Here is a 26,487-nt window from a genome sequence, read left to right as displayed (position 1 = left end):
TTGCACAAACAATTTCTTGGTTAAAGACCCAAGTGGCCAACACCCAGAAGCTCATGCCAGGTGTCACAACTCTGATCATTTACAGGAGGACCTGAAACTAGCAGGGCAAGAATGCATCAGCCGACTGCAGCTGCTCAGCAGTTACAGACAGTAAGCAACAGGTGTATTTTAGTAAGATGAGGAGTTTTGCACGGTGTGATGTTCATTGTCTGTAAGGGGAAAGGTGGTGTGAATTTATACAGAGCCTGATCACATCTCAGAAACCCTCCAAAGCATTCACATGAATCACTTCGAAGTTTAATCACGTGGTAAATAGACAAACTTGCCAGCCACATTGCACACAGCGGCATGGTACAGGTAGATGAATGTCCAGTTAATCATATTTTGGTGATGACTGAGGGAGGAGTGTTGGCCAGGACACCAGGAGACTCCCTGCTCAATAGTGCCCTGGATCTTCAACATCCACCAGAATAAGCAGATGGGGATCCAGTATAAAGTCTGTATTTGCTCAATAACAACAACTTGTACTTAACCAGCACCTCTAAAGGAGTGAAACATCCCAAGGCGCTTCACAGGAGTATTACGAGACAACAATCTGACACTGAGTCACATAAGGAGAAATTAGGGCAGGAAGCTTGGTCAAAGAGGTAGGTTTTAAGGAGCATCTTGAAGGAGGATGGAGAGGTAGAGAGGCAGAGAGGTTTAGGGAGAGAGTTCCAGAGCTTGGCGCCCAGGCAACAGAAGGCACGGCCACCGATGGTTGAGCGATTATAATCAGGGATACTCAAGGGAGCAGAATTAGAGGGGGAGGGGAGGACTGGAGGAGATTAGAGAGCTAGGGAGGGGTGAGGCCATGGAGGGATTTGAAAACAAGGATGAGAATTTTGAAATTGAAGCATTGTTTAACCAGGAGCCACCTCAGTGCTGAAACTGAGATAGATCAAATGCTCAAGTTCTGGGGTAGGTTTGAATGGAACAACTGGCATCAAGTCAGTGCCAACATTCAACATTACTTTTTGGCCAGGACACTGGGGGAGTTCACTGCTCATCCTCCGATAGTGCCACTGGATATTGATCATCCACCGGAACGGACCACTTGATCCAGTGTCTTATCTAGAGGAACAGTAGCCCCTCAGGACTGCCCAAGTGTGTTTACTGAAGCCCTATATTGGGACTGGATCTCACAACCTTCCGACTCAGGGGTGAGAGGCCAAGCTGTCACTTGCATAATGACAGATATCATCGCACAATGAAAAGCCACATCTGACCTACTCCTCATCAGTGAGCAACTCACATAACATGAGCCACAATCACAAATATCCAGAATGCATTTACAAGTCTCCCAATGGATCGAATATCAGCTGCTCATCAAACATGGGTTCCAATGTACTCACTCATGTTACCAGCTCCTATTAATCTGTCAACAGAGTTTCCCCCTCCAAGATACATGGCTTCCACATCGCAACCGATCCCTCACTCGACACAAGCTCCGTTACAGCGCACTGGGGAAGAGTATTTACCTGTCCCGTCGCAGGATCTCAGCACAAACCTTTGCAGAGGCAGGTGGATGATTGCAGGCGATTGCATCGCCAAAAGAGCATAGACACTCAAACCAGGAGAGAGGGAAATAGCAGAGACACTCAAACCGGGAGAGAGGGAAATAGCAGAGAGAGGGAAATAGCAGAGGCACTCAAACCGGGAGAGAGGGAAATAGCAGACACACTCAAACCGGGAGAGAGGGAAACCTTGTTGTAATACTGTACCACACAATCATTACAAACTGATGGAGGAGGGGGGATGTGGTGTGGCAGGGAGCGGCGAAAGAGAAGGGAGGAAGAGAGAGAGGGGGGGTCTTGGGTCATAGCTGACCTGATGCCGAGCCCCCACGATTGTTGCAGGAAGGGCACAGGTTCAATCCAAGGATTATGCGGTGTTAGCAGACGCCAGCCAGGACAAGGGCAGCAATGCAACAATCGCCTCAGGGCCACTGCAGCTGTGTGTGTCAGATGGGAATAGGTTCAGGCTGGTCTGTGAAGCCCCCCCATGGTCAGATAGCCTGCCAACACTCACTGTCGGGAACACAAAGGAACAACAGTCACTCAGGAGAGGCACTGGAATATGGCTGGTGTCTGTGGAATCATATTCTAGCAAAGGTCAGCACTTTCTGGATGAGGGAGGGAGTAAAGAATGCTACAAGCTGGAATCTGCAGACAAGAGCCGGGTGGTCCTCACTATCAGATCCGTGACAAACAGCTGGTGGTGGGCGGCTGTGACACAGCAAAGCACAGCGGGTTTGAGAAAGTAAACCAGGAAATCTATTTCCACTGGTCTATGAGTAGAGTGCAACAATCTCATCTCCAAAAGATCAAAGGGAGGGGTCATGAGAACTATCTATTGATTACATTTTAGAGTTGTTGGAATGGCCGGCCAGAAACAGCGCGGGAAATAGAATCACAGCTGCTGGGCTCTTTTATCTGGAAAAGAGAAGTTGGAGGGGTGACCTGATCGAGGTCTTTAAAATTCTGAAAGGGTTTGATAGGGTAGAGGAAGTCCACTTATAAGATAGTCACTAATACATCCAATGGGGAATTCAGGAGAAACTTCTTTACCCAGAGAGCGGTGAGAATGTGGGACTCGCTGCTGCAGGGTATGGCTGAGGTGAATAGCAGAGATGCATTTAAGGGGAAGCTGGATAAACACGAGGGAGAAAGGAATAGGATATGCCTCCTCTAGCCCTGCAACCTCAGATCTCTGTACTCTGTCAATTCTGGCCTCATGCGCATCGCCGACTTTAAAATTGCTGCAACATTTATTGGTGGCTGTGCCTTCAGCTGCCAAGGACCTAAGCTCTGGAATTCCCTTCCTAAACCTCTGTGCCTCTTTCCTCCTTTAAGATGCTCCTTAAAACCTACCTCTGCATTAATATCCCCTTATGTGGCTCGGTATCGCTAATATGAAGTGCCTTGGAATGTTTTACTATATTAAAGGCGCTATATAAATACAAGTTGTTGTTGATAGGGTGAGATGAAGCAGGGTGGGAGGAGGCTAGTGTGGAGCATAAACACTGGCACGGAGCGGTTGGGATAAGTGGCCTGTTTCTGTGCTGTAAAGGTCAGCTGTGGCTCAGTGGGCAGCACTCTCACCTCTGAGTTAAAAGGTAGTGGGTTCAAATCACCCTCCAGGGACTTGAGCACAAAAATCCAGGCCGACACTCCATGCAGTACTGATGGAATGTTGTACTGTCGGAGGTGCAGTCTTTCAGATCAGACATAAAACCAAGACCCTGTCTGCTCTCTCAGGTGGATGTAAAAGATCCCATGGCACTATTTCAGGGGAATTATCCCTGGTGTCCTAGCCAATATTTATTCCTCAACCAACATCACTGAAACACATTATCCGATCATTATCACATTGCCATTTGTGGGAGTTTGCTGTGTGCAAATTGGCTGCTGCGTTTCCTACATTACAGCAGTGACTATCGTTCAACAGTACCTCATTGGCTATAAAGCACTGGGGTACATCTGGTGGTCGTAAAAGGAAATATATAAATGCAAGTCTTTCTTTTTTAATAAAAGACTGAAAAGGACCATCAAGTCAGGCACATATCATATCCCATGATACCTGATATCCCCCATCAATGGTTTCATCTATCAATGGTTTCATCAGGCACTTACCCACCTCTCTCAAATTTACTGATACAGCACAGGTCAGTTATAGAATAAAGTTCCCTCTACACTGTCCCATCAAACACTCCCAGGCCAGGTACAGCACGGGTCAGTTACATAGAAAATAGGAGCAGTAGTAGGTCATTCGGCCCTTCAAGTCTACACCGCCATTCAATTTGATCATGGCTGATCCTCTATCTCAACACCATATTCCCGCTTTTCCCTCATACCCCTTGATGCCTTTAAAAGCTCCCTCTACACTGTCCCATCAAACACTCCTTGGGCAGGTACAGCATAGGTTACATACAGAGTAAAGCTCCCTCTACACTGTCCCATCAAACATTCCCAGGGCAGGTGCAGGTACAGCACAGGTTAGATAGAGTAAAGCTCCCTCTATGCTGTCCCATCAAACACTCCCAGGGCAGGTACAGCACAGGTTAGATACAGAGTAAAGCTCTCTCTACACTGTCCCATCAAACACTCCCAGGGCAGGTACAACACAGGTTAGATACAGAGTAAAGCTCTCTCTACACTGTCCCATCAAACACTCCCAGGGCAGGTACAGCACAGGACTAGATACAGAGTCAGAGGCTGAACTCCAAGTCATAGTCAACATCTTCAGAGGCGTACGAAAGCATGGGCCTTACACTAAACATCCGTAAGACAAAGGTTCTCCACCAACCAGCCTGTCCCCACCAGACAGCACTACCCCCCCAGTCTTCAAGATCCATGGCGCGGCTCTAGACAACGTGATCCACTTTCCATACCTCGGGAGCCAGTTATCAACAAGAACAGACATCGACGACGAGATTCAACATCGCCTCCAGTGCGCCAACACAGCCTTTGCCCGCCTGAAGAAAAGTGTTCGAAGATCAGGCCCTCAAATCTGCCACCAAGCTTATGGTCTACAGGGCTGTTGTGATACCCACCCTTCTATATGGCTCAGAGACGTGGACCATATACAGTAGACACCTCAAATGGCTGTAGAAATACCACCAACGATGTCGCTGCAAGATCCTGCAAATCCCCTGGGAGGACAGATGCGTCCTCGATCAGGCCAACATCCCCAGCATCAAAGCACTGACCACACTCGACCAGCTCCGCTGGGCAGGTCACATTGTTTGGATGCCTGACACAAGACTCCCAAAGCAAGCGCTCTATTCTGAACTCCTACACGGCAGGCGAGCCCAAGATGGGCAGAGGAAACATTTCAAGGACACCCTCAAAGCCTCCTTGATAAAGTGCAACATCCCCATTGACACCTGGGAGTCCCTGGCCAAAGACCACCCTAAGTGCAGGAAATGCATCCGGGAGGGCGCTGAGCAGCTTGAGTCTTGTCGCCGAGAGCATGCAGAAAACAAGCACAGGCAGCGGAAGGAGCGTGCAGCAAACCAGTCCCACACACCCTTTCTTTCAACGACTGTCTGTCCCATCTGTGACAGAGACTGTAATGCCCACCTGTGAAGCTCCCTCTACACTGTCCCATCAAACACTCCCAGGACAGGTACAGCACGGGTTAGATACAGAGTAAAGCTCCCTCTACACTGTCCCATCAAACACTCCCAGGGCAGGTACATCACGGGTTAGACACACTGGGTCTGTTTTCTCCCACACGCCAGAAAGTTCACATAACAGAGTTTTTGTAGAGCCTGTTTTTATTTTTTTTGCTGTATAGACAGATAAAAGCTCAGCATCTGCAATAGAAAGTAGCAGCACTCTGAAAGGCAAAATAAACACTGTATTCTAGAGGGATGGCCTGTTCCAGAAATCAGTTGGAAACCCAGAGGCTTCCTCAGAGGATTAAACTTTTGAACGGCAACCGTGGCACAGACAGGGAAACTGGATTAAAGGGGCGAACAGCTGAGCTGTACAAACCAGGACGGCTCCTGGTTAGATCCCTGATCGGTGCCCAGGTAGCTGGGCAGCAATAATGGGTTATAACTGGCCCGGGAGCCCCAAGGTTGGGGAAGGAAATCAGGTAGGGTTCCTGTTCCTGATCATTATCCAACGACCCATGCTGCAATATGGGTGCTGTGGGCGGACAAGAGCATGCCCAGCTGCTGTCCCACCAACATGGCTGAATAGCGTGTTGCCACTCACTGTCAAGACTCTCGGATATAAAGGCTGGCCATTCAGGCCAGGTACCCTGGGATGCCTGTTGTGCATAAAACCCGCAGTCCGGCATTAGATCACATCCTCAGGAGCTGGGGAGGTTAAAGGAAACTACAAGGATAAAAATAGTAACTAAGTTTTTCACATGTCTCTTACTTTCTAAAAATAGAAAACTAAAAAAACAAAATAAACGCATCGCTGCAATTGAGAGAGGCTTGCAATCTAGGTCATAAAATTCCATTCCTGAAACCACAAGGACATTGGCAATCATCTCAATGACAAAGGAAATACAGGACAAATACTGACAGGCATGTGTGAGCGGGTCAGAGATGTTTCACCTCCACCAGTCGCCTTTCCCCTCCCTTGCAGTGAAGTCCTCTTTGCCCAGCTTGTACAGAACATGCCCTGACCATTCCCAAACTCCCTGCAGGATGATTTTGACTCTGACGGTGTAAAACGGGTAGTAGTCAGTCGGCAGCCCGCTTTACATCTCTTCATTATGGAACTAAAAATAGAGAAAGCTGTAAATCAGACTACTGACTCACTATCACCTGTTTTACACTAACGCTCAAAGTCAAAAAACCTCCTTGGAGTGAAGAGCGGGTAACCTTTGCTCTGCATCAGGGATCAGCTGCTCAGCAACTGATCAAGAATTGTGGCAGGAGGTTCAGAGGGAAAGTGAAAAAGAAAATAAATGAGGCAAAGAGAGGGTATGAAAATAGAATGGGAGCCAACATAAAAGGGAATCCAAAAGTCTTCTATGGGCATATAAATAGTAAACAAGTAAGGAGGGGTGGAGTCGATTAGGGACCAAAAAGGAGACTATGCATGGAGGCAGAGGGCATGGCTGAGGTACTAAATGAGTACTTTGCATTTGTCCTCACCGAGGAAGATGCTGCCATAGGCATAGTGAAGGAGGTGGTAGAGGAGATACTGAATGGGATAAGAATCGATAAAGACGAGGTACTAGAAAGGCTGGCTGTACTAAAAGTAGAGAAGTCACCAGGACCAGATGGGAGGCATCCTAGGATGCTGAGGGAAGTGAAGGAAAAAAAATCACAGAGGTACGGCCATACATAATCTTCCAATCCTCTTTAGGAACGGGGGTGGTGACAGAGGACTGGAGAATTGCAAATGTTACACACTTGTTCTAAAAAGGGTGTAAAGATAAACCCAGCAACTACAGACCAGTCAGTTTAACCTCGGTTGTGGAGAAGTTTTTAGAAACAATAATCAGGGACAAAATAACAGTCACTTGAATGTGTGGATTAATTAAGGAAAGCCAGCACGGATTTGTTAAAGGCAAATCGTATTCAACCAACTTGATCGAGTTTTTTGATGAGGTAACAGAGAGGGTTGATGAGGGCAATGCGGTTGATGTGATGTACATGGATTTCCAAAAGGCATTCGACAAAGTGCCACATAAATGGGCTTGGCAGCAAGGTTGAAGCCTAAGGAATAAAAGGGACAGTGGCAGCATGGCTAACGATAGGAAACAGAGAGTGGTGGTGAACGGTTGTTTTTCGGACTGGAGGGTATACAGTGGTGTTCCCCAGGGGTCGGTTCTAGGACCACTGCTTTTCTTGATATATATTAATGACTTGGATGTGGGTGTACAGGGCACAATTAAAAAATTTGCAGATGACACAAAACTTGGAAGTATAGTGAACTGTGAGGAGGATAGACTTCAGAAAGACATAGACCGGCTGGTGGAATGGGCAGACACGTGGCAGATGAAATTTAATGCAGGAAAGTGTGAAGTGATACATTTTGGTTGGAAGAATGAGGAGAGGCAATATAAACAAAAGGGTACAATCCTAAAGGGGGTGCATGATCAGAGAGACCTGGGGTATACGTGCACAATCATTGAAGGATAAGGGGTAAGCCACTAAGGATAAGGGGTAAGCCATTTAGGACCGAGATGCGGAGGAACTTCTTCACCCAGAGAGTGGTGAACCTGTGGAATTCTCTACCACAGAAAGTTGTTGAGGCCAATTCACTAAATATATTCAAAAAGGAGTTAGATGAGGTTCTTACTGCTAGGGGGATCAAGGGGTATGGCGAGAAAGCAGGAATGGGGTACTGAAGTTGAATGTTCAGCCATGAACTCATTGAATGGCGGTGCAGGCTAGAAGGGCCGAATGGCCTACTCCTGCACCTATTTTCTATATTTCTATGTTTCTATGTAAGGCAGGTTGAGAAAGTGGTTAAAAAAGCTTACGGGATCCTGGGCTTCATAAATAGAGGCATAGAGTACAAAAGCGTGGAAATGATGATGAACCTGTATAAAACGCTGGTTCAGCCTCAACTGGAGTATTGTGTCCAATTCTGGGCACCGCACTTTTAGGAAGGATGTGAAGACCTCAGAGAGGGTGCAGAAAAGATTTACGAGAATGGTCCCAGGGATGAGGGACTTCAGTTACGTGGATAGACACGAGAAGTTGGGGTTGTTCTCTTTGGAGCAGAGAGGATTGACAGGAGATTTGATAGAGGTGTTCAAAATCATGAGGAGTCTGGACAGGGTAGATACTGAGAAACTGTTCCCATTGGCAGAAGGGTCGAGAACCAGAGGACACAGATTTAAGGTGAGTGGCAGAAGAACCAAAGGCAACATAAGAATTATTTTTTTTTTTTTTAAACACAGCAAGTGGTTAGGATCTGGAACACACTGCCTGAGAGGGTAGTGGAGGCAGATTCAATTATGGCTTTCAAAAGGGAATTGGATAAGTACAAGAAAAAATTTGCAGGGCTGCGGGGAAAGGGCAGGGAGTGAGACTGGCTGAGAGTCAGCACAGGCTCGACAGGCCGAATGGTTACAACACAAGAGAAGGCTGTGGTTCCATGAGGCAGGGGGTCGGGCTCAGGGGGAAGGGCTCGAGGGAAGGGTGCTAGCAGCAATCCCCAATTAACAAGAATTAAAATGAGCATCAGTTATGATAAGCACTGTAATCTGAATGTGCTTTTGTTTAAATTGATTCTCGGGATGTGGGCATCGCTGGCAAGGCCAGCATTTATTGCCCATCCCTAGTTGCCTTGAGAAGATAGAGGCCTTCTTGAACCACTGGTAGCGGGTTTGATACAAACGGAGTGGCTCGCTGGGCCACTTTGGAGGACAGTTAAGAGTCAACCACATTGGTGTGGGACTGGAGTCACATATAAGCCCAGACCAGGTAAGGACAGCAGGTTTTCTTCCCTAAAGGACATAAGTGAACCCAATGGGTTTTTACAACAATCCCACAGCTTCATGGTCACTTTTTTCTGAGACCAGCTTTTTATTTGCAGATTTTTAAAACCGAATATAAATTCTCAAACTGCCCACAGTAGGATTTGAAGTCTACTCTCTGGATTATTAGTCCAGGCCCCTGGATTACCAGCCCAGTAACACATACCCACAAAACCCCTTTTTGGTGGTACTGAGACAACAGAATGACATTAACACAGCTCTGGATTCTTGCACCATCCCACAATAGAACCAGTGCAGCAAATAACCTGCGTGACAAACTGGCACACAGTTTATGACTGCTCAACCAACAATGAAAAGACTGAAAACACCCTACAATTATGCATAATATGATTGACTTTTTATGGCTCTATCATTACTGTCCTTGCAATGTTAATTACGCCATCTCATTATGTTTATGGTGCTGTATTGCAAAACCCTCTGTAAACCTCTCCTCTGTACAGTGCGCTTTTTGTACAACTCACAGGTTTCATTAACAGCCGCTACTGTATATCGAAGCTGGCACCACATTTGCTGCAGTGTGAACTGCTATTCCGTCACACTGTGCCAAAGTACATACACTCCTTATTGAACAGCCTGATCAGAGACTCTGCAATGCAGATCTGCAGCTGCTGCTCAGAGACATCGAGCGAGCTCAGGTGACTGCCCTCCAGTTTGGTCCTCCTCGGGGAATCTGTCTGCACACAGCCTCGAGATTAGAAAAGCACAGCAAGGGGAGTCACAGACCCAAATGTACCTTGCTGTTCTGTTCCAATGCTCCTCCCAATGACTGCTCTACCATCCGACCCTCTGATCAAGGGCCAACAAAAATGTTAATGGTCTCAGGCCCCGATTTGTAGAAAATTACTGGTCCTTGTATCTCTGGTTCAGAGACTCAAGAAAAGTTCAGCTGACTCATTGAGAATCAGGATTACCATCTTGCATAACAATTTTCAACTGTAATCTTAACCTCAGCTTCCATTTCCTTTTTTTAATTTCTGACACCCTCCTCTCCGGAGCTGCTGACTCTGGCTGGGGTACAGTTCCACAAGAGTCCGCAGTCCTCCAGTATCACACACATTCTTCACCTGCAAACCCAGACAGTGACGGACGAATCATTCATGAGGGCACTATAGCACAGCCTGATCATGTCCTCACTCATCCCCACTGGTCTCCCTCTCTCCCTCTCTCTCTCTGGAAATCAATCTTTGACCACAGTGATTGCACAAACACAAATTCATTGCATGGAAAGCACTTTGCAACATTCTGCAAGTTCTTTGTCAGGAGCAGAAACCCTTGCTGATTTACAACCTCCCTAATCATGCTGAAGGTGCTGAGACCAACTGCTCACATCAGGGATCAAACCCAGGGCCTTCCTGGGTTGTATGGCTTAGAATCACACCAGGCGTGCCATTAACCCCACCCCCCACATCCTGAGACTGTACCCCCTAGTTCTAGACTCTCCAGCCAGGGGGAAACAACCTGTCAGCATCTACCCTGTCAATTCCCTTCAGAATCTTGTATGTTTCAATGAGATCACTTCTCCTCCTTCTAAACTCCAGAGAGTATAGACCCAATCTACACAATCTCTCATCATAGGACAACACTCTCACCCAAGGGATCAATCTCGTGAACCTCTGTTGCACCACCTCCAAGGCAAGAATATCCTTCCTAAGATAAGGAGACCAAAACAGCACACAGTTCTCCAGGTGTGGTCTCACCAAGGCCCTGCACAAATGTAGCAAGACTTCCTTACTTTTATACTCCAACTCCCTTGCAATAAATGACAACATACCATTTTCCTTCCCTATTGCTTGCTGTACCTGCATGCTAGCTTTGTGTTTCTTGCACAAGGACACCCAAATTTCTCTGAACACCAACATTTAAAAGTTTCTCACTATTTAAAAAATATGGATTATTCTGGATTAGTAGTGCAGTAACACAACTGCTGCACCACGATACCTATATTTCTGTATCCTTGATAGATTACTTACTGCCGTCAGCAACAATAGAATCAAAAGTGAAAAGCTTAGAGTGTACCCCAAATAGTTCTTCCACTCCACCTGAATCCCAGCTGTGCATCAACAGCGAGCAACTCTTGGATATTGTCTCCCAGTCCCAGATTTAGGATCAGGAGTTGCATCAGATTCGGATTGCTGCAAATTTTTGCACAATCCAATCCGAGAATCTCCCTGCAGTGAAGTGAATACAGATCTTTCAAAGTTAAATCGAGGGGGGCACAGGAGATGAATGAGTTACACGGGCATTTATTCCCTCACTTTTCCTTCATTCCGATAAGCTTGGCATCACATACCCATCCACTTCTTGATACATCCCTTCTCCGCTGCGAACCCTTTTATCCCCCCATGGGGTTGTGCCCACAGACCGGGCCCCTTTCCCTGGGGCTTCTCGATAAGAAATGGAAAGGCTGAAAGATCTGTCAACCATTCAGTGATGCCTTGTGGGCACAGCAGCCTCCGCCAACAAAGTGCTGACCGAGGTATCATTGTGCCCAGGCCAGAGTCACAGTGGGGAGGAGGGGGGGAAGGAGAAATCACTTCAGGGGCCTGTAGAGACAGGGTGGAGGGGGCACAGGAAAAGCATGACAGGGACAGACAGGCCCGGGGGTGGGGATAGGGACTGACAGGGCCTGGAGACAGGGGTCTAGGAAAAGAGCCCAGGTTCAGGTATGGAAAGAGAGCCCATTGGTCAGGAAGGGGGGAAGGTTAAGGGGCTGGGGGGAGGCAGTCCGGGGGTCAGGGGTTGGGGTAGCTTAAGGAGGCGTCGGGGACAGTCCGGGGGGGGGGGGTAGGTTAAGGGGCCGGGGTGGGAGGTGGGGGTAGATTAAGCGGTGGAGGGGCGTAGATTAAGGGGTGGAGGGGGCCAGGGATGGGAGCCCAGGGGTCAGGAAGGGGGTTAGGTTAAGGGACCAGGCTGAGTCAGGGCCTGACGGGGCCAGGGATGGGAGGTCAGGGGTCAGGAAGGGGGGTAGGTTAAGGGGTCGAGGGTCAGGGTCCGGAGCCCAGGGGTCAGGAAGGGGGTTAGGTTAAGGTCAGGGGTGGGAGCCCGGGGGCCGGAGGTCAGGAAGGGGATTTAAGTGGTCAGGAAGGGGGGTCCGGGGGTGAGTCAGGGTCTGACGGGGCCGGGCTGTCATTTACCGCAGCGCACCTCTGTCAGAAGCAGCCCCGGGGCCGCCTGAACCCGGGTGGGGTTAGGCCTTGGGGACAGGTCCCGAAGGCCGGGCCCGGTGCCTCGGTTCCCGCAGTGGAGAAGAAGCCGCCGCTGTGCCGGAAGCGGGATCGGGGACCCGGCACAGGCGGCCTCAGTTCCCCCCGCGCTCCGGCCCGTACCCGTTACCCGGGTAACCGCCCCCCGGATCACCCCCGCACCGCAAACAGCGCAGGCGCCACCCGCAGGCCCGCAGGCCCTCTGACCCCGGAGACCCGTCCCCCTGGCAACCGCCGTTACCCGGAGACCCGCTGCCCGTGCGCGCGCTCACCCGCTGCCGCCAGGCCACTGAGCTCAGTGCGCACGCGCTGTGCTACATCTGCATACAGGCTGACGTCACCGGCCCGGCATTGGGAGCGTGAATTTAAAGAGACAGGCCCTCTTTTCCTTGCTAAAGGATTTAAAGAGACAGGCCCCCTTTCCCTTGCGAAAGGATTTAAAGAGACAGGCTCCCTTTCCCTTGCTAAAGGATTTAAAGAAACACGTCCCCCTTCCCTTGCTAAAGGATTTAAAGAGACAGCCCCCCCTTCCCTTGCTAAAGGATTTAAAGAGACAGTCCCCTTCCCTTACTAAAGGATTTAAAGAGACAGGCCCCCTTTCCCTTGCGAAAGGATTTAAAGAGACAGGCTCCCTTTCCCTTGCTAAAGGATTTAAAGAAACACGTCCCCCTTCCCTTGCTAAAGGATTTAAAGAGACAGCCCCCCCTTCCCTTGCTAAAGGATTTAAAGAGACAGTCCCCTTCCCTTGCTAAAGGATTTAAAGAGACAGGACCCCCTTCCCTTACTAAAGGATTTAAAGAGACAGGCTCCCCTTTCCCTTGCTAAAAGATTTAAAGAGACAGGACCCCACTCTTTCGTGCTCAATGATTTTAAGAGACAGGACCTCTTTCCCATGCTAACTGATTCAAAGAGACAGGCCCACTTTTCATTGCTGGCGGATTTAAAGTCACAGACCCTTTAAACTTGCTAAACTTAAAAAGCAGTGAAATGGGACCCTGTCTCTTTAAGGTGTTTAGCAAGGGAAAGGGGGCCTGTCTTTTTAAATCCTTTCCGTTGCTTTAAACTTGCTAAAGAGACAATAAATAAAGAAAAAAGAAAAAAAGAGACAATGGCAGCACAGGCAGTGTGTCAGGACTGCAGAATATGCAAAGTTGTGAACACCCAGATGAATACACATGTGGAAAATGTCTATCATAGTATCATACAATATAGAAGGAAGCCATTCGGCCCATCATGCCTCTGCTGGCTATCTGAAAAAGCTGTCCAATTCATCCCATCCACCTGCTTGTTTCCTGTGGTACTGTAATTTATTTGCCTTCAAGTATTTATACAATTCTGTTTCAAAAGTTACTGTTGAATTTACTTCTACTTCCAAGCAGTGTATCCCAAATCACAACAACTCACTGTGTATAAAAATATTTCCTCATGTTGCCTCTGATTCTTTTGCCATTCACCTTAAATCTGTGTGCTCCGACTACTGACCCTTCTGTCATTGGAAACAATTTCTCCTTATTTTCTCTATCAAAACCATTCATCATTTTGAACACCTCTATCAAATCTCCTCTCAACCTTCTATGCTCTAATGAAAACAACCCCAGCTTCTCCAGTCTCACCACATAACTGAAGTCCCTCATCCCTGGTACCATTCTAGTAAATCTCTTCTGCACCTTCTCCAAAGCCTTGACATCCTTCCTAAATTGTGGTGCCCAGAATTAAACCCAATACGCCAGCTGAGGCCTAACTATTGTTTTATAAAGGTTTAGCATAACTTCCTGCTTGTGTACTCATGGGATCCTTGCCTCTATTAATAAAGACAAGGATCCCATATGCTTTTTAGCAGCCTTTTCAACTTGTCCTGCCACTTTAAAGATTTAGGTACATACAACCCTGGTCTCTCTGTTCCTGCAGCCCATTTAAAATTGTACCATTAGTTTATATTGCTGCTCCTCATTCTTTCTACCAAGATGTATCACCACTCTTCTCTGTGTTAAATTTCGTCTGCCTTGTGTCTGCCCATTTCACCAGTCTGTCTGTGTCCTCCTGATAGGCTATAGGTGCACCAATGTTAGTGTTCTCGCTCAGGCTAACATCTCCAGCATCAAAGCATTGACCACACTCGATCAGCTCCGTTGTGCAGGCCACGTCATCCGCATGCCCAACACAAGACTCCCAAAACAAATGGTCCATGCGGAGCTCCAACACGGCAAGTGAGCTCCAGGTGGGCAAAGGAAATGCTTCAAGGACACCCTCAAAGCCTCCTTGAAAAAGTGCAACATCCCCACCAACACTTGGGAATCCCTGGCCCAAGACCGCATAAAATGGAGGAAAAACATCCAGGAAGGTGCCAAACACCTCAAGTCTCTACATCGAGAGCTTGCAGAAATCAAGCGTAAACAGCAGAAGGAGCGCACGGCAACCCAAGCACCCGACCCACCATTCCTTCAACCACCATCTGCCCCACCTGTGACAGAGACTGTAGATCCCGCATACGACTCATTAATCACATGAGAACTCATTTTAGCATGGAAACAAGTCATCCTCGACTCCGAGGGACTGCCTAAGAAGGAGAAGAGATGTCTGTTACTATCCGCCTCATTGTTTACTACATTTCTGAGTTTCATATCATCTGCAAACTTTGAAATTGTGCCCCCTATACCCAAGTCAAAGTCATTAATATATATCAAAAAGAGCAGTGGTCCAATACCAACCCCTGGGGAACACCACTGTATACTTCCCCCCCTCCCTGCCCCCTTCAGTCTGAAAAACAACCATTCACCTCTATGCTCTGCTTTCTGTCTTGCAGCCAATTTTGTATCCATGCTGCCACTGTCCCTTTAATCCCATGGGCTTTAATTTTGCTAACAAATCTATTATGTGGTACGTGGGAGTCAAGGGTTATGGGGAGCAGGCGAGGAAGTGGAGTTGAGTCCATGATCAGATCAGCCATGATCTAATTGAATGGCGAAACAGACTCGAGGGGCCAAATGGCCGACTCCTGCTCCTATTTCTTACGTTCTTTTTTTTTTCAAACGCCTTTTGAAAGTCCATATACACAACATCAATCGCACTACCCTCATCCACCCTCTCCACTACTTCGTCCAAGAACACAATCAAGTTAGCCAAACACAATTTGCCCTTAACAAATCCGTGCTGACTTTCATTTATTACCCCTTTCTTTTCCAAATTTTGTCCCATATTATTGTCTGTAAAAGTTTCTCTACCATTGACGTTAGGCTGACTGGCCTGTAGTTGCTGGGTTTATCACTCTCCCTTTTTGTAACAGGGGTGTAACATCTGCAACCCTCCAGGCCTCTGACACCACCTCTATATCCATAGTACCTCAGCCATGCCCTCTGTCTCCACAAGATCTCATTTTTGGTCCCTAATCAGCCCCACACTTCCTTTGATGACCCTTTTACTATTTATATGTTTATAAAATACTTTTGGGTTCCTTTTTATGTCAGCCGCTAATCTATTCTCAGACTCTCTCTCTGTCCCTCGTATTCCCTTTTTTAGATCTGCTCTGTTCTTTTTATATTCAGCATGGTTCTCTACAGTATTATGAGCCTGACATTAGTCATAAGCCTCCTTTTTCTCTCTCATTTTAATCTCTATATATTTAATCATCCAGGGAGCTCTAGCTTTGAATGCCCGTCCTTTCCCCTTCACAGGAATGTGGCTACTCTGAACTCGAACCATCTCATCTGTGAAAGCCTCCCATTGCTCAATTAATGTTTTACCTTCCAATGTTTGATTCCAAACCCCTTTTTAACTCAGTGAAGTTCACCCTCCTCTGGTGAAGTATTTTTATGCTTGATTGTTCCTCGTCCCTTTCCATAACTATTCTAAAGTTGATGATATGATCACTCTTCCCCAAATGCTCCCCCACTGAAACATGCTCCACTTGCCCCACTTCAGTCCCCAGAACTAGACCCAGCACTGCTTCCTTCCTCATTGGGCTGAAAACACACTTATCGAGACAATTCTGTAGTACACATTTCAGGAATTCCTCCCCCGCTTTGCCCTTTGCACTGTTACTATCCCAGGTTATATTAGGATAATTGAACCCCCATTATCACTACTCTGTGGTTCTTGCATCTTTCTGTAATTTAACTGAAAATTTGCTCCTCTATTTCCTTCCCATTATTTGGTGGCCTACAGTAAACGCCCAGCAGTGTAAGAGCTCCTCTAATGTTGCTTAATTCTAATAGATTCTGCATTTGGTCCCTCAACTACATCATCCCTCCCCAGTACAGGGACAGGCTGCACCTGAACCGGGCTATTCTGCTGGGACAGGCTGCACCTGAACCAGGCTATTCCGCTGCGACAGGCTGCACCTGAAATGGGCTATTCCGCTGGGAAGGTCTGCACCTGAACCAGACTATTCCGCTGCAACAGGCTGCACCTGAAATGGGCTATTCCGCTGGGAAGGGCTGCACCTGAACCAGACTATTTCACTGGGAAGGGTTGCACCTGAACGGGGCTGGGAGCAAGGTCCTTGTGGAAAGGATAAATAGAGTTGTCGATAGGACTTTAACCAATGAAGTGGGAGGAATGCCCGGGTGGGAATATAAAGTAACCTAAAGATAAGGAAAAAAGGGGGTAAGAGCGAAGGTCAGAGGGCAAGCAGTAATATAAATACTCCAGAAACAGGAAACATTATAATAAATAAAGCAAGAGCGATGAAAACTAAAAACATATTAAATTACCTGTTTAGCAATGTACAGAGTGTCAGCACATAAATCAACTCCAGCAGGACAGACAGGCAGGGTGGGTATTGTGTTCCTAACACAGATGAGACTGCACACAGGGAGGTTAAAGTAACAGTGACCTCAGTCCTTATTAAGACACTCCAGAGTGAGGAACAGGCCTTAGGGGCCCACTTATATACAGTGCTCCCAAGGGATGCTAGGATCCCTTGGGGCTTCAGAGGATGCATTCCCTGGTAGCGGAACATGGGAGTGCATGCTTTACAGATATACAACATCACTCCCCCCCCCAAAGTCAAAGTGAAAACTATTTACAACGTCGGGAGCCTTTCTTTCCCTGGTGGACCGCCTCGATACAAATGTCTGTTCTGGTGTGTTGGCTGTGCCCTCGCTGGGCTGGCATGTTGTTGCCCCTGCAGGGCTGCTGGGTGAGCCTGACCTTGCTGGGCTGTTGGGCGTGATGGGTTCAATTTCCTGGTCCGGGGTGGTGTCGTTGATCCTTTGGGTGTGTGTTCTGGGCTCGAAAAAGGTGGTGTCTGCTGTGGGTTGTTCAGGGCAGTCTGTGAACCGCAGCCTCGTTTGGTCCAGGTGCTTTCTGCAAATTTGTCCATTGTCTAGTTTGACGACAAACACCCTACTCCCTTCTTTAGCTATCACCGTGCCCGCGATCCATTTGGGACCATGTCCATAGTTTAGCACATACACAGGGTAAGTCAGATCAATTTCCCGTGACACAGTGGCGCGACCATCGTTTACATTTTGTTGCTGCCGCCGGCTCTCTACCTGATCATGCAGGTTGGGGTGAACCAGTGAGAGTCTGGTTTTAAGTGTCCTTTTCACGAGTAGCTCAGCTGGGGGCACCGCTGTGAGCGAGTGGGGTCTCGTGCGGTAGCTGAGCAGTACTCGGGTTTGGAGTGAGTCTTCTGTGACTGGTTTAGGGCTCTGTTTGATTATTTGTACTGCCCCCTCTGCCTGCCCATTGGAGGCTGGTTTAAACGGGGCCGAGGTGACATGTTTGATCCCATTGCGGGTCATGAATTCTTTAAATTCGGCACTGGTGAAACATGGCCCGTTGTCACTGACCAGTATGTCAGGCAGGCCGTGGGTGGCAAACATGGCCCTCAGGCTTTCAATGGTGGCGGTGGCGGTGCTTCCCGACATTATTTCACATTCAATCCATTTTGAAAAAGCATCCACCACTACCAGGAACATTTTACCGAGAAACGGGCCCACATAGTTGACATGGATCCTTGACCATGGTCTGGAAGGCCAGGACCACAAACTTAGTGATGCCTCTCTGGGTGCATTGCTCAATTGAGCACACACGCTGCATTGCCGTACACAGGACTATAAGTCAGAGTCGATACCAGGCTACCACACATGGGATCTAGCTATCGCTTTCATCATTACTATACCTGGGTGTGTGCTGTGGAGATCCGAGATGAACGTGTCCCTGCCCTTTTTGGGTAGCACTACGCAGTTACCCCACAACAGGCAGTCTGTCTGAATGGACAGCTCGTCCTTTCGCCGCTGGAACGGCTTGATTAGCTCTTGCATTTCAACGGGGATGCTGGCCCAGCTCCCATGCAGTACACAGTTTTTTACTAGGGACAGCAGAGGATCTTGGGTGGTCCAAATCCTAATCTGGCGGGCCATGACAGCTGATTTATCATTTTCAAACGCTTCCATGACCATCAACAAGTCTGCGGGCTGCGCCACCATCAACAAGTTTGCAGGCTGCGCCATTTCCACCCCCGTGGTGGGCAATGGTAGCCGACTGAGAGCATCCGCACAGTTCTCGGTGCCTGGCCTGTGGTGGATGGTATAGTTATATGCTGAAAGTGCGAGTGCCCACCTTTGTATGCGGGCTGAGGCATTAGTATTTATCCCCTTGTTTTCAGCGAACAGGGATATGAGGGGCTTGTGATCGGTTTCCAGCTCAAATTTGAGGCCAAACAGGTACTGATGCATTTTCTTTACCCCGAACACACATGCTAATGCCTCTTTCTCAATCATGCTGTCGTTCCCTCTCGGCTTTAGACAAGCTCCTGGAAGCATAGGTGACAGGTTGCAACTTCCCCGCAACGTTAGCTTGTTGTAATACACACCCGACTCTGTACGACAACACATCACATGCTAGCACAAGTCTTTTACACATGTTATACAATGCAAGCAGCTTGTTGGAGCATACAATGTTTCTGACTTTCTCAAAAGCAATTACTTGTTTTTTTCCCCATACCCAGTTCTCACCTTTACGCAATAACACATGTAGGGGCTCTAAGAGGGTGCTTAACCCCAGTAGGAAGTTACCAAAATAGTTGAGGAGTCCCAGGAACGACCGCAGCTCTGTGACGTTCTGTGGCCTGGGCGCGTTCCTGATAGCCTCTGACTTTGCGTCTGTGGGCCGAATGCCGTCAGCCGCGATCTTTCTCCCCAAAAACTCCACTTCTGTTGCCATGGAGATGCATTTCGACCTCTTCAGCCGCAGCCCTACGCGATCCAGTCGCTGGATGACCTCCTCCAGGTTTTGTAGGTGCTCGACGGTGTCCCGACCCGTGACCAATATGTCGTCCTGAAAAACTACCGTGTGTGGTACTGACTTGAGTAGGCTCTCCATGTTTCTCTGGAAGATTGCTGCAGCCGACCGAATTCCAAACGGGCATCTGTTGTAGATGAACAGTCCCTTGTGCGTGTTGATGCAGATGAGGCCCTTCAAAGACTCCTCCAGCTCCTGTGCCATGTAGGCCGAAGTCAGGTTGAGCTTGGTGAACGTCTTGCCTCCTGCCAGTGTCACAAATAGGTTGTCTGCCTTAGGTAGCGGGTATTGGTCCTGTAGCGAGAAATGATTAATAGTTACTTATAATCACCGCAAATCCTGACCGTGCCATCACTTTTGAGTACTGGAACAATCGGGCTGGCCCACTGGGGAGATGATGCCTCGCATTGCAGCCTGTCCAGCTCAATTTCCACTCTCTCTCTCATCATGTGAGGTACCGCTCGTGCCTTGTGGTGAATGGGTCGTGCCTCTGGGACCAAGTGGATCCGCACCTTCGCCCCGGAAAAGTTTCCAATGCCTGGCTCAAAAAGGGAAGGAAATTTGTTGAGAACCTGGGTACATGAGGCCTCATCGACATGTGATAGCGTTCGGATGTCATCCCAGTTCCAGTGGATTTTGCCCAGCCAGTTCCTTCCAAGCAGTGTGGGGCCATCGCCCGGGACAATCCAGAGAGACAGTTCATGCACCGTGCTCTCATAGGTGACCTTGACGATGGCGCTGCCCAGGACAGTGATGAGCTCTTTGGTGTACATTCTCAGTTTCGTGTGGATGGGGCTCAGGGCTGGTCTGACTGCCTTGTTGCACCACAGCCTCTCAAACATCTTTTTACTCATGCTGGATTGGCTAGCGCCAGTGTCCAGTTCCATGGCTACGGGTAAGCTATTCAATTTTACAATTAGCATTAGAGGTGGACATTTCATCGAAAATGTGTGCACCCCCTGTACTCCTCTTTCTGAGGCTCGAAATTGCTTTGATCCACCATGGACCGATCTTCCTCTGCCACGTGATGGTTAGCAGGTTTTGCAAAGCTTGCAGCTCGTCTGCAAGCTCGTTGGAGGTGCCCCATTGTTCCACATACCCTTTGAAGCGGCATGAATAGGCTGAATGAAAGCCTCCACAATGCCAACAAGGTGTGAATTGCCTTGCATTCATCCTTTGTTGCGGACTCTGAATCATCTGGGTCACCTGAGGCCTACCGGTTTCTGCCCTGTACATTTCTGCTTGCAAACACAGTTCCAGTTAATTTATGAATATTGCTAGCACTTGTGTGCTAAGAGATTTGTTTGGTGTTATCACTGGTGGACATAAACGCCTGTGCTATCGCAATGGCCTTACTGAGGGTCGGTGTCTCTACAGTCAAAAGTTTTCGTAGGATGGTCTCGTGGCCAATGCCCAGTACAAAAAAGTCTCTGAGCATTTGCTCTAGTTAGCCATCAAACTCACATTGTCCTGCAAGTCGCCTTAGCTCGGCGACGTAGCTCGCCATTTCCTGACCTTCAGATCGCTGGCACATGTAGAACCGATACCTCACCATCAGCACGCTCTCCCTCGAGTTAAGATGCTCCCGAACCAGTGTACACAGCTCCTCATACGACTTATCTGTGGGTTTCACCGGAGCCAGAAGATTCTTCATGAGGCTGTAGGTCGGTGCCCTGCAGACCGTGAGAAGGACCGCTCCCCTTTTTGCAGCGCTTCCTTCTCCATCCAGCTCGTTGGCTACAAAGTACTGGTCTAGCTGTTCAACATAGGCTTCCCAGTCCTCACACTCCGAGAACTTCTCCAGGATGTCCACAGTTTGCTGCATCTTTGTGTCGGATTCGTATACTCATCGCCAGTTATTGTGTTCCTAACACAGATGAGACTGCACACAGGGAGGTTAAAGTAACAGTGACCTCAGTCCTTATTAAGACACGCCAGAGTGAGGAACAGGCCTTAGGGGCCGGCTTATGTACAGTGCTCCCAAGGGATGCTGGGATCCCTTGGGACTTCAGGGGATGCACTCCCTGGTGACGGAACATGGGAGTGCATGCTTTGCAGATACACAACAGTGGGGACAGTTACCCAAGTGAGGGATCTGTACACAGCACATAGCATGAGAAATAAAACAATTGAGTTATAAACTCACATTCAGCTTAAAGGATTTGCTGTAGTAGTGATTCCAGCATCCTGGCTGCAAGCTGGATGTGACTGGGCGCTAAAGGTTTTATACAGATTCACTTAGCATCTCAATTTTAATATTCCATGCCTCTTGCCATAAAACCCAATGTTCCTATTTGCCAGGAACGGTAACATAGTGGTTATGTTGCTGGACTAGTAATCCAAAGGCCTGGACTAAAGAACCGGAGATGTAAGTTCCAATCCCACCAGGGCAGCTGGGGAATTTGAATTCAGTTAATCAAATAAATCAGGAATAAAAAGCCACTATCAGTAATGGTGAGCATAAAACTATTGCATTGTCGTAAAAACCCAACTGGTTCACGAAGGAAATCTAATACTGCCAGAGTGATCTCCTGGAGTAGTTTTGATTGCCTGGATGGGTCGGAGAGGAATTTTTCAGATTTATTTCCTCAATTGGCTTGGGTTTTTAATCTGGTTTTTTGCCTCTCCCAGGAGAACATATGGCTCCGGTTGGGGTGGAGTGTAAAATGTTGTGATGCATGGGGGTATCGCAGTTGTGTGGGGCGGACTGGTTGGGCTGGGTGCTCTTTACCTTTCTGCCAGTGTTCATTGTTCATAGGTTTCTATGTCACCTTCAGGGTTGCTGACTGAGGGCCGTGCGGCTCTTTGTCGGCCGGCGCGGACACAATGGGCCGAAATGGCCTCCTTCTGCACTGTAAATTTCGATGTTGCTAATGTCCTTAAGGGAAGGAAACCTGCTGTCCTTACTTGTTCTGGCCTACATGTGACTCCAGAACCACATCAATGTGGTTAACTCTTAACTGCCCCCCTGAAATGGCCCAGCGAGACAGTCAGGTGTACCAAACAGTTATACACAGAGTGCAGCGGCTCACTACTAGCTAGGTGGGCCCACAACCCAGGAACGAATGTTAAAACATTAGCTTTTTATGACCTTATCCATTTGAGGTGCTGCTTTTAATGTCCCGTGAACCTGTCCCCCAAATCCCTCTCCTTTTCCACATCACCCAACCTTCCCTCATTCACAGTATCATTACTGCTTTTATTTAACCAAATGAAACACTTCACACTAACTGACAATGAATTCCACCTGCCACTTTTTAGACAATTCCCCATCTTATCAATATCACTTTGTAGTTTCCTTTGGACTGAAGAATTAACTATATTTCCTATTTCAGTATTCTCTGCAAATTTCAACATCTCTCCCTCTAGCCCTATATCCACATCATTGATAGAAATAGCAAACAGAAGTGTTCCCAGACAGAACCACTGTACCACTTCCAACCACTCCAGAAAACTATCTTTAACTCCCACTCTCTGTTTCCTCCCTTCTAACCAGCTTTTAATCCAGTTGTCTAGCCACCTTCTAATTCCATACCCTGTAATCTTCTCCACTCGTCTCCCGCCTGGTATCTTGTCAAAAGGCTTTCTGAAAGTCCAGCTCATTCTGAAATCTGAAGTCGTTTCCCTTTTTAATGGAATATATTTATTCCGGACCTTTGCAATATTCTTTTCAAATACATCGCACTGTTGCTCTACAATCCTGGGAGCCAATTCCTCCCCCCTCACTCCTCATCTTCCTAAAACATCCCCCATTCCCATCTGGTGCCCTTGTTTTGGAACTTCCTTTGTCCCCTTATATTTGGACCTTAAAGCTTATCATGTTATAATCACTGCTCCCAAAAGTGCTCACCCACATTATATCTACCTCACCTATTTTATTACTCATAAATATATCAAGCAACGCCTCGCTCCTTGTAGGCTTAGGAACATGCTGATTAGGAGGGAGTCCTGTACTTAAAGAATTCTGCTGCCCTTTCTCCATTTACTTCCGCCCTGTCCCCCTCAACGTGCAGGCAATCAGAACAGTCATTGTTATTCCTACTCATCTGTCTGATGTATTGACAGATTGTTGACGGATTGCCCCTCCCGCCTCTGATTGATTTACCTTCCCTTTTCCCTTCCTTCCGAGTTTTAGTGATTCTTCACCACTAATTATCCATTTTGCCAGTTCTGACAAAGGGTCATCGACCTGAAACATTAACTCTGTCTCTCTCTCCATAGATCCTGCCTGACCTGCTGAGTGTTTCCATTCAGTGAAGCACATCCTTGCAGAATAGCTCCCATCTTCCCCAGAGCACGTACCAATGCTGATAAACACTAATTTGGCAGGGGGATGGGCACCAGGATGTAGCATTAGAAAGAAGAAACAAGGAGACAGATAGCACTAGAGGAAATAGTACAGTATTGAATGGGGTCAGACTAGGAGAGAATACAAGAAGGTCTAAGACTGGTTTACAGTGTATGTATGTGAATGCCGGTGTGATAAATAAAGTTGGTGAGCCGCAGGCGCAAATAGACACAGGGGAACATGATGTCGTGGTGATAGCAGAGCCCTGGCTCAAAAAGGGGCAGATTGGGTACTAAATATTCCCGGATATAAGGTGTTAAGAAAAAATAGGAGGTGGGGTGGCAGTATTGGTTAAGGAGAACGCTACAGTGCTGGAGAGAGAGAATGTCCTGGAGGGGTTAAGGACAGAAGCTAATTGGTTAGTTTGAGAAACAATAGAGGTGCCATTACACTACTAGGTTATTCTATAGGGCACCAACTAATGGGAAGGATATAGAGGAGCAAATTTTCAGGGAAATTACAGAGAGATGCAAGAACTATAGAGTAGTGATAATGGGGGGATTTCAACTATCCTAATATAGACTGGGATAGTAATAGTGTTAAGGGCAGAGAGGGGGAAGAATTTCTGAAATGTGTTCAGGAGAACTTTCTCAATCAGTATGTTTCTGGCCCAATGAGGAAGGAGGCATTGCTGGATCTGGTTCTGGGGAATGAGGTGGGTCAAGTGGAGCAAGTATCAGTAGGTGAACATTTAGGGAACAGTGATCACAGTATCATAAGGTTTAGATTAGCTATAGAAAAGGACGGAAAGCAATCTAGAGTAAAAATACTGAATTGGAGGAATGCCAATTTCAGTGGGTTGAGAATGGATCTGGCCCAGGTAAACTGGAATCAAAGATTGGCAGGCACAACTGTAATCAAACAAAAGAAAGGTATTATATAAGCAGACTATAGATATACTCTCTGTGTAGTCACTGTATAGTTGCATAAGATGGAGACTTGTTTACCTGATGTACTATCATTAAGGTTTACACTGTGTATATACAATGCTCGCACCTGGAGGGTGCAGCTGGTAGAGACCGGGGTTTCCTACCCTGGTGGCAGGGGCTGTATAAAAGGGTAGCCACCATGCGGCTGCCTCACTCTGGAGTTACAAGTAAAGAACCAAGGTCACTACACTTTGAGCACAACACATTGCCTTGTGGAGTCATTAATAAGTACACTACAGACATAATAAAAGGGGTAATGCAGATATTGCTATCGAGGAGGAGTGTGATATTCTGGATGAAATAAATATAGTGAGAGAGGAAGTATTAAGGGGTTTAGCAGCTTTGAAAGTAGATAAGTCCCCAGGCCCGGATGAAATGCTTCCCGGGCTGTTGAGCGAAATAAAGGAGGAAATAGCAGAGGCCTTGACCATTATTTTCCAATCCTCTTTGGATCTGGGCATGGTGCTGGAGGATTGGAGGACTGCTAATGTAGTACCCTTGTTTTAGAAGGGAAAAAGGGATAGCCCGAGTAATTACAGGCCTGTCAGCCTAACCTCAGTGGTGGGAAAATTATTGGAAAAAATCCTGAAAGACAGGATAAATCTGCATTTGGAAAGACAAGGATTAATTAGGGACAGTCAGCATGGATTTGTTAAGGGAAGATCGTGTTTGACTAACCTGATTTAATTTTTTGAGGATATAACTAAGAGGGTCGATGAGGGTAGTGCGTATGATGTAGTAAATATGGACTTTAGCAAGGCTTTTGATAAGATCCCACATAGTAGACTGGTCATGAAGATTAAAGCCCATGGGATACAGGGCAAAGCGGAAAGTTGGATCCAAAATTGGCTTGGAGGTAGGAAGCAAAGGATAATGATTGGTGGATGTTTTTGTGACTGGAAGGATGTTTCCAGCGGTGTTCCGCAGGGCTCAGTACTGGGTCCCTTGCTTTTTGTGGTATATAGCAATGATTTAGATTTGAATATTGGGAGTATGATTAAGAAGTTTGCAGACAACATTAAAATTGGCTGTGTGGTTGATAATGAAGAGGAAAGTCATGGGCTGCAGGAGGATATCAATCTACTGGTCAGGTGGGCAGAGCAGTGGCAAATGGAATTTAATTCAGAGAAGTGCGAGGTGATGCACTTTGGGAGGGCTAATAAGGAAAGGGTATACACATTAAGCGATAGGTCACTTAATAGTGTAGATGAACAAAGGGACCTTGGAGTGCTTGTCCACAGATCCCTGAAAGTAGCAGGCCAGGTGGATAAGGTGGTTAAGAAGGCATACGGAATGCTTGCTTTTATTGGCCGAGGCATAGAATATAAGGGCAGGGAGATTATGCTTAAATTGTATAATACTTTGGTTAGGCCACAGCTGGAGTATTGCGTGCAGTTCTGGTCGCCGTATTATAGGAAGGACGTGATTGCACTAGAGAGGGTGCAGAGGAGATTTACTAAGATGCTGCCTGGAATGGAGAATCTTAGTTATGAGGACAGATTGGAGAGGCTAGATTTGTTCTCATTGGAACAGAGGAGGTTGAAAGAAGACCTCATCGGGGTGTACAAAATATTGAGGAGCCTGGATATAGTGGATAGTAAGGGTCTATTTCCATTGGTGGAGGGGTCTATTACGAGGGGGCATAGTTTTAAGCTGGTTGGTGAAAGGTTCAGAGGGGATTTGATGGGGGGCTTCTTTACGCAGAGGGTTGCGGGGTTATGGAACTTGCTGCCTGGAAGAG

At 47.4% G+C, this 26,487-nt stretch overlaps 1 protein-coding gene across 4 annotated transcripts in view; it reads right to left on the bottom strand.

Annotated features, from left to right (window-relative positions):
- The window catches only part of nt5c2a (5'-nucleotidase, cytosolic IIa), a 125,874-nt gene that overhangs the window by 68,419 nt on the left and 30,968 nt on the right, over positions 1-26,487 (bottom strand). The window contains exon 1 of one of the 4 annotated variants that reach the window (XM_070876357.1): positions 11,038-12,442. The exons of 1 other annotated variant lie outside the window; for it this stretch is intronic. In XM_070876357.1, the coding sequence (XP_070732458.1) occupies positions 11,038-11,079 (42 nt within the window). In that variant the 5' untranslated portion in view covers positions 11,080-12,442. Of the gene's footprint in view, positions 1-11,037; positions 12,443-26,487 lie in introns of those variants that run through there. 2 more of the 4 variants (XM_070876353.1, XM_070876354.1) reach the window with 2 other exon arrangements.

The sequence above is a fragment of the Pristiophorus japonicus genome, chromosome 3 (genome assembly GCF_044704955.1).
Source record: "Pristiophorus japonicus isolate sPriJap1 chromosome 3, sPriJap1.hap1, whole genome shotgun sequence".
Taxonomy (NCBI): Eukaryota; Metazoa; Chordata; class Chondrichthyes; family Pristiophoridae; genus Pristiophorus; species Pristiophorus japonicus.
This window is presented reverse-complemented; position numbering and strand designations above follow the sequence as displayed.